At 51.1% G+C, this 8,440-nt stretch overlaps 1 protein-coding gene across 2 annotated transcripts; it reads left to right on the top strand.

Moving 5' to 3' along the window:
* Positions 1-234: 234 nt before the first annotated feature.
* Positions 235-8,265, top strand: STAR (steroidogenic acute regulatory protein). 2 transcript variants are annotated; one of them, XM_061134878.1, is made up of 8 exons: positions 235-342; positions 1,313-1,557; positions 2,500-2,613; positions 2,881-3,008; positions 4,618-4,776; positions 4,897-5,081; positions 5,834-5,927; positions 6,657-8,265. In XM_061134878.1, the coding sequence occupies exons 2-8, from the start codon at positions 1,494-1,496 to the stop codon at positions 6,768-6,770; spliced, it is 858 nt and encodes a 285-aa protein (XP_060990861.1). In that variant the 5' UTR covers positions 235-342; positions 1,313-1,493; the 3' UTR covers positions 6,771-8,265. The 2 variants fall into 2 exon arrangements, with proteins under 2 accessions (XP_060990861.1, XP_060990860.1); XM_061134877.1 differs by lacking the exon at positions 235-342 and having other exon boundaries at positions 852-1,557.
* Positions 8,266-8,440: the final 175 nt, after the last annotated feature.

The raw sequence follows: 8,440 nt of genomic DNA, 5'->3' as shown, positions 1-8,440 counted from the left end.
GGGCCAGGTACCTGTTACACACCACCAGATAAAACTCAGCATTATCAACCCCAAACCGGAAGATCTGAGAACCAGGAGAAACTTATCCCAATTTATCTGGACTCGCTGAGGACTGGCATGTACTTTCAAGGCTCCGGACCCTCACCGAGTTCAGGCCAAGGAGAGAAGCCAGCTCTGTCCTCCTCCACAGTCACCAAGGCTGCTGACCGAAAAACAAAAAGGCACAACCAGAGAGCTGTGAGTTTCTGCTTTATTTGGGGGCTTCCTGAGGACTTGACCCTGGGAGACAGCCTCTCAGAAATCACCGAGGGACTGCTCTGAAGTGGCCAAGGGCCTGAGGAGGTCAGTGTATGTGGGATTTAGGTGAGGGGGGCGGGTACTGACACTTGAGCTCACGTTTTGGCAGAAGTTTGCTCCTGGTCACCAGCAATGGGTTTCTCTGTTCATGATTTTAGTATGAGAAGATGTAAGAATCCACACTCCTAAAAAAATTTATCTTGATGATGTTATAATATTGAGGCTTCCCTGGTGGTCCGGGGGTTAAGACTCTGTGCTCCCAATGAAGGGGGCAAGGGTTTGATCCCTGGATGGGGAACTAAGATTCCACATGATGCATGGTGGAGCCAAAAAAAATGATAATATTATTAACTCTCTAAGGGCTCATTTTGCCTGTTTTTGCACTGTGCAGCCAAAAAACAAAACACAATAATATTGGTAACTATCGAAGGACTAATTTTCCCTGTTTCTCAGAGCACAAATTGCCTCATCCTTATCTTCTTTCTAATTTCTTTCCAGGATTACTATAGGTCAGTGACCACAGGGGCCTACACTTGATTCGTGTAGAACCGGTGTGGGGTGGCCTCTGCTAGCACCCAGCAGAGGCCCTGAGTACTCTCCTAGGGCAGAGTTCCTCAAAGTCTAGAGTACAGTTGATAGAATACTTTCATGGCGATCACCTCAGGCTTGTTTTTTAAAATACGGGTTTCACAGCCTCAATTCTGGACCTGTTAAACCTGGAATTTCTGAGCAGGGGACAGCTACAGAATCACGTTCTAAACAGCAGGCTGCTGGCCAATTAATGTCACATGTGCATACTTTTCTTCTAAATTGCCTTGACCTCTGCTTCTCCCTTTTCTCTCCCCTCCATCCATCCCGGCCAGGACCAACCTCCCTTCCCCTTTCTGCACCCTCCCTCTCCACCCCAGCTCCCCGCAAATGGCCAAAGTCTCCTGGTGAGGCAATCTCTCTATCCTTGGTTCCTTCCTTTCCACGCTGAGTGATGGCTTTTTTATCTCCCAATGATGAAACACAGCCTTCAGCTGGAGGTATTTAAGGCGCAGAAATGCACAGTCTGGCCACAGCTGCAGGGCCCGAGGCCACAACACTGACGGGCTGAGGAAGGACAGGAGCAGCCATCCTCCAGGACCAGAGGCCACAGCAGGAGCCCTCAGCATCCCCGCCGGACTCCACACCTGCTCCTACTGCCAGGAAAGATGTTCCTCGCGACGTTTAAGCTGTGTGCCGGGAGCGCCTACAGACACGTGCGCAGCATGAAGGGTGAGCTCCCAAGGACCTCACCTGGGTGGCCAGGAACTCAGCAGGGTCTAATGGGGAAAGGGCACAGCTCAGGGGCAGGCCACTCAGGATCTGGCCCCAGCTGTGCCTCTCATGGAGGCAGCCTGGGCAAGCCGCTCACCTTTTGCACCTCAACAGCCCCCCACCCCGTCACTGAAGAATTGAGCTAGACACAAAGGCGCCTTCCAGGCTCAGTCACCCCTGGCCTCCCCTGCAGGGCTCCAAGCCATCTGGGCTTCTACCTGACTTTGCCTTCCTCTAGGATGGGTACCAAGGGTGCCAGGGAAATCTGGCCACAGTGGCGGAGGTGGGGAGCCCAGACTCCAAGCCCCCGTGTTGGCAAGCCTGAGAGCTGATGGGCGGGAGAGGGAGAGAAGAAAAAGAAAGGGGAGTAGGACAAGAGCATGTGGGGGGTGTGGGGGGGCTCTTTATCAGCATCATACAGTCAGGAGGTGGAAATCGGTTCCTGCAGGACCCAGAGTCATTTGAGTCAATCCCCTCAAGGGACCACAGAGCAATCTAAATGAGTCCTTTCCAATTACATTGGGCTCAACCGGCTACTGGTTAGATAGAAGCTGCCCTTGGAAGACCTGCACTGGCATGGAACTATTCTCCCTAAATCAGAAAGACCCACCCCCCACCCGCCCCAGGCACATGGAGCAGTTATTCTCACAGACCTCAGGGGACGGGGTGTCTGCAACAGTGGGATGTTTTGGTTGGACAACTTCAGCCCGCTCCAGGTGGGGCCAGTGAGACAGAAGGCAGGTTTCTGGGCCCTGGAGTCATCCCTCTGGGAATCCTTCCTGATCAAGTCACTTTCCCTCCAGGCCACCTTCCTCCTCTGTGATGAGAGGAAAGATGGAAGGGTCCGTTTCTAAGAGGCTTTCCTGCTCCTAAGCAACAATTTCCCTCCGTTTCTGGCAGGGCTGCGGCAGCAGGCCGTGCTGGCCATCGGCCAGGAGCTGAACCGGAGGGCCCTGGGGGGCCCGGCCCCAGCTGTGTGGATTAACCAGGTTCGGCGTCGCGGCTCTCTGCTAGGTAAGAGCTGAGGTTTCTGGGCTTCTGCCAGTGGCAGGGGGCTCCCGAGTGCAAGTGTGTGTGTGGCTGTGGTCTCCCAGATCCCGTCCCCTCACTCCCCACCTTCCTCACTCCCTCTATGGGAATGGCGTTGTTCACAGCCAGATCCCTGTGTCTAACTCAGCCTGTGACTGGGACCCTGTGACTTTGGTCTGGGCTCTTCGGGGATCCAAAGGGTGAAACTGGCAGGAGGCTAGACGTTCAGTGTCTCCTTGGCTTTGCATCCAGGTTCTCAGCTGGAAGACCCTCTCTACAGCGACCAAGAGCTGGCCTATATCCAGCAGGGAGAGGAGGCCATGCAGAGGGCCCTGGGCATCATCAGAGACCAGGAGGGCTGGAAGAAGGAGAGCCGGCAGGTAAGGGGGCCACAGAGGAACCCACACCTCCTCGCTGTTATCGTGCCATCCTCAAGGCCAGCTACAGTCTCTGCTCCTCTCAGAAGTCCAGCCTCGAGCAGTAGTCACTGGACAGCAGGCAGTTGTTTTTTTTTTTTCCTTTTTAATTTGGCTGCCCTCGGTCTTCATTGCTGGGAGCGCCTCATCGCTTTCTCTAGTTGCAGCGAGCAGCGGTTGCTCTCTAGTTGCGGTACGTGGGCTTCTCCTGGCCATGGCGTCTATCATTGCAGAGCACAGGCTCCAGGGCGTGCGAGCTTCAGTAGTTGCATCTACTGGGCTGTAGAGCTACAGGCGCAATAGTCGTGGTGCACGGGCTTGGTTGCCCCTGGCATGTGGGATTTTCCCAAACCAGGGATCGAACCCGTGTCTCTTGCATTGGCAGGCGGATTCTTTACCACTGAGCCACCAGGGAAGCCCCAGTAAGCAGTTTGAATTCTCGTTCCCCAAGAATATACCCCGGTTACCCCCGTCCTCCATCAAAGATGTTCTGGAGACTTGTGCTTGAGAAAAGCTGTCCCCAAGTCCTTAGCTCCCCTCCAGGATGCGCCGTACGCCCATTCAGACCATGCAATAGCGACTCTAGGGTCAGGAGAGGCCTCATCCCCTGGTCAGAAGTTCCAGGGCCGAAGCGCTCTTAGCCCACCTCCTTGCTGACCTTGCAGGGGTGACCTGGGCCCACCTGTGACAGGGCTGGCCTGAATACAGCAGGCCAAGGCCCTCTGGTGTGCGCTGCTCCTGAGCACTGCCCTCTCACGGGGCGCTGGGAACAAGGCGCAGGTCAAAGACCGATGGCTCTACCGAGACTTGGCTCTATTCTCGAGGCAAGTTCACAAGCCGCCCACTGGCCAAAGTTCAGGCGAGGTCTTTCCTTCTCCAGGTTCTCTGTGTTAACAGACTACGAGTTTGGGAGTCAGGAAATCTGGGACCTGGGCCCAGGAATGCTCTTGCTAAGGGTCCTGGGGCTACTCGCTGACCTTCTCTGGCCATACATTCTTCTGGTGTAAAATGAGGGATTGGACTGGTAAAAAACAAAAACAAAAACAAAAAACCTCTGTGAAATTAGCTGGTTGCAGACCACTTTCTTCACTCCCAAATGAATCTCTCTCTCAGGATCTTTGAGCTTCTGAAGTCAAGTAAGGGCCTTCTCAGGTGGACCTACCCACCCCTGTCAACATTTACCCCCTAGATGTGGGAGGACTCTGTAGTGAAACATGTTTATTTTCTCCAAGTTAATCTCAATCAAAAACCTAACGCAGGTTTGTTGAAAATCTTACAAGATAATTCTGATTTTTATCTAGACAAATAAATGCATATCAGTATTTAAGAAAATACATTGATCCTCAAGAAAAAAGGACCCAGGGGACAGGCAGGCTACCTCTCCAGTCCACAGCAGATGAAAAAGGCTGGTGGCAGGAAATAAGACCTCCCCTGCCTTTATCAAGGACGGTTCCAGGCTCCTTCGGGTTCAGCCTAGAGTTCCCCCCCTGCCTTGCCAGGCACTGTATGTGTCCTACGCTGGGAATACTTTTCCTCTAACATTTCCCTGGGGCTCCTCTCTCCTCACCGACAGGCCAATGGGGACGAGGTGCTGAGTAAAGTGATCCCCGATGTGGGCAAGGTATTCCGGTTGGAGGTGGTGGTGGACCAGCCCATGGAGAGGCTTTACGAAGAGCTTGTGGAGCGCATGGAGGCCATGGGCGAGTGGAACCCCAATGTCAAGGAGATCAAGGTGGGGAGGGCCAGTAGGAAGGGCGGCTGCAGCAGTCGGAAGGGGGCTATGGCGAGCTGGGGGTGGTGCCTCTCCCCCGACCTGGCTGAGTAGTGTCTCTGGTTCCCTGTGGCCTGGCAGGTCCTGCAGAAGATTGGAAAAGACACGGTCATCACTCACGAGTTGGCTGCAGAGGCGGCAGGAAACCTCGTGGGGCCCCGAGACTTCGTGAGTGTGCGCTGTACCAAGCGCCGGGGCTCCATGTGCGTGCTGGCTGGCACGGCCACACTCTACGAGGAGATGCCCCAGCAGAAGGGTGTCATCAGGTAATACTGGCAGCAGCCCCCAAAGCTCCCATTAATTTATTTAGCTGGGCTGGGTCTTAGTTGCAGCACGTGGGATCTAATTCCCTATCAAGGATCGAACCCAGGTCCCCTGCACTGGGAACGTGGAGTCTTAGCCACTGGACCACCAGGGAAGCCCCAAAGCTCCCTTTTCTAACACAGCCTGGGGACACGTGCCTGCCAAGTGTGTGATGAATCCTCGGCTTCAAAGATCCAACCCTTGGTTCCTACCCTCTGTCTTATTTTCCATAGCAGGGGAGGAAGACAAGATTGGCCAAACTTCTTTTTTTTTTTTTTTTGGCCAAACTTCTACAGCCAGGTTGCCCTGACCCTCCCAGCAAGTTTAAGAACCTTAGTAATTTTCTAAAACTAGAGGTAGGGCTGCTGTTTAGCTGGTATGCTCAGGTCCGACTGTAATGTTGATGAAAACCGAGTCCGTACCACTTAGAACAGTTGCCATCGTAGTTTCCTGGGGCCCCCAGCACCACCCTGGACCCTTTCCCGACCTCCCCGTTATCCCAACTGAGAGGCTTTGCAGGCCTCCAGGCTCCAGCTGGCCTTTGTTCTGACGAGCTGGTGACCCTGCCAACTGTTAAATCTCACCCTTGGCAAGTAGTACTTCTCCGATGAGACTTAAAAAAAGATGAGGTCCATGAGGAATGTGGGTAATGTAAGTAGCCAGCATTCAAGAACTTGGGCTTGTCCTCTTGACCTGATATGTCTTCACCTGGCAGAGCTGAGCACGGCCCCACCTGCATGGTGCTCCGCCCCCTGGCTGGAAGTCCCTCAAGGACCAGACTCACCTGGCTGCTCAGCATTGACCTCAAGGTAAGGGGCACGGGAGGGGGCCGAGGGGGTGGTGAGAAAAGTAGGCTCTTACCCTACCACCGGCTTCCCTGGTGGCTCAGATGGTACAGAATCCGCCTGCAGTGCGGGAGACCTGGATTCAGTCCCTGGGTGGGGAAGATCCCCTGGAGAAGGGAATGGCTACCCACTCCAGTATTCTTGCCTGGAGAATTCCATGGACAGAGTCTGGTGGGCTCCAGTCCATGGGTTTGCAAAAAGTAGGACAACACTGAGTAACTAACACAGCCCTCCCACATCAGCCCACAAGATCATGAAGAACTCTCCATTTTGAGAGAAGCAGACTGCTGCAGCGGGAACAAACGAGTGACGGCCTGCTATTCCATCATCTCAGAAGCCTGCAATGGCTCCCTCTTTTTTTTTTTTTCCCCTCTTACTTTTCTTATCAAATTTCATCTCGGTAGTTATATCAGAAAGAAGGAAACTTAGGCCCCCAAAGGTATGGTAGCTAGCTCACGGTCACACCATAGGGAAGACAGGGCTGCAATCTGTCTGGACAACTAATCCCATGCTTCTGACATGGTCCTGACAGCAGGGCAGTAAAGCAGTCTTCCAGCCCCTGAGAGGGCACACCTCCCAACAGGGCTGCAAGACCAAGCCTAGGCAACCCACCAGGTGTGTGATAGGGACTGCAGGTGTCTAGGGTGGGACGTCAATCACAAGATGGCCAAATTCTTCTAACTTTGACTCTAGGGATGGCTGCCGAAGACCATCATCAACCAGGTCCTCTCGCAGACCCAGGTGGATTTTGCCAATCACCTGCGCAAGCGCCTGGAGTCCTGCCCCGCTCTTGAAGCCAGGTGTTGAAGGCCAGCCTGCTGCTCCACAGGCTCCCAGCTGAATGGGTTTGCGGGCTCACAAGGAGGTCCCTGCTGGGAGCCTACAAATCTGTTAAAGATCTTATCTGAGGATGGTGGGATGGGGTGGTGGTGCATTTTCAATAAGATACTACAGCTCAGATTGGTAGCATTTTAGTACCAAGAGAATGGGGACAAGGCTGTTCTAACTTCATTCACTGATGAGCTGTAAAATGAAGCTTAAGGGTCTCAAAACATTTGTGAAACTTTTTTTTTTGTGAAACTTTTTCTTCTGGGTCCTGACAGCGTCTACCTAAAAATATCTTGAAAATGCTACCAGTTAGGGAATACAAGGACCAGGCCTTCAAGCTTGAGGAGGTCAAGAGGTCTGCGGGCAACGTGTGCAGACAGAGGTCTCATACAGGGCCTCCTGCAACCCTCTGCTCCTCTACCAAGTGGGTGGACAGCTGCACCAAAGAGCAAGCAACTCCCAGAGCAGATGGCTTCTAGAGCTCTAGTTCAAGTGACCTTACGAAAAAATACAGAACTAATTATTAGACTGATTCCCGTACTTCTTCCATGACAGGAGTCAGAATAAAGAATTGTAACTCACAGAAAAACTTTCAGTTAGTCTGTACCCGATTTAAAATTCTACTTTTTTAAAATCCATGCTAGTAAATGGCAAGCTCATACTAAAGGAGCCGTGAATAAAGATTTTAATTAGTTAAACTAAATCTCTTACTTCATTCAAAGGAAAAACTCCAGGGGACTTAAGTCTTTCAATTATATAGGATCTGTTACCAGAATCTTTCATAAAAATTTAATTTGGACAATAAGCACAAGACTAAATCAGTTCTTAAAAGAACTCTATAGCTGGTAGCTGATTAATGGGCATTGGAAGATGATTTTTATTTACCTAATTAGGATAGAACCAAAAGCAAGTGACTAAGAGAAAATAAAAAAGCAAGTTTTACTATTCCCCATTAGTTGCTTGTTTAGATCTGAAAAGGGAACTCAATCTTTAGTTTGGAGTCTATTCTGTCCTCTTAGCTTGACTTGGGGCTGCCAGTTTCTCTGCTTTAACAGGTCAATGTCTTACTATATTGGAGGAGATGGCTGGAAGGTATGTTAGCATGACAGCAAAATCCCTTTCCAAGGTCTGAGAATTGGTGCTCTAAACATCTAAATTGAGATGGGGTTATCTGGCTAAAATACATATGCAGGATGAAAACCCAACCATTATCACCTGAAGTGTTTCCATTCCAGTGCTAACAGCATTAATGATTTACACCATGTGGAAAGTCATGCTAGCTAATTTATTGAACAAATTAGCAGTGGCAGAAATGCTGGTATTTATTGAGGCATTGAGACTGTACAACTGATGCAGGTATTTATTAATATTTATTCTGTTTCTTAGTAGTCTGTTTTTGGCATAGATGAAATTATGTTTATCCAGCCTGGAAGCTTCAGAGTGAGAAGGAATAATTGTGGAAGTATTTCTAGAACCAAATTCTCCACTCCTAAGAGTGGAGCTAAGAGAAAGGGTTGCTTGTTGAAAGGTGTGTATAGCAACACTTGGTCTGGTTTCAAGAGAACAGGCTGACAGTGAAGAAACAGGCTTTCAACACACACCAAGTTTGCCTTTTTCAAACTATGCAACTGTGTCTTTGAGGGGCCTGG

The sequence above is a fragment of the Dama dama genome, chromosome 32 (genome assembly GCF_033118175.1).
Source record: "Dama dama isolate Ldn47 chromosome 32, ASM3311817v1, whole genome shotgun sequence".
Taxonomy (NCBI): domain Eukaryota; kingdom Metazoa; phylum Chordata; class Mammalia; order Artiodactyla; family Cervidae; genus Dama; species Dama dama.
This window is presented reverse-complemented; position numbering and strand designations above follow the sequence as displayed.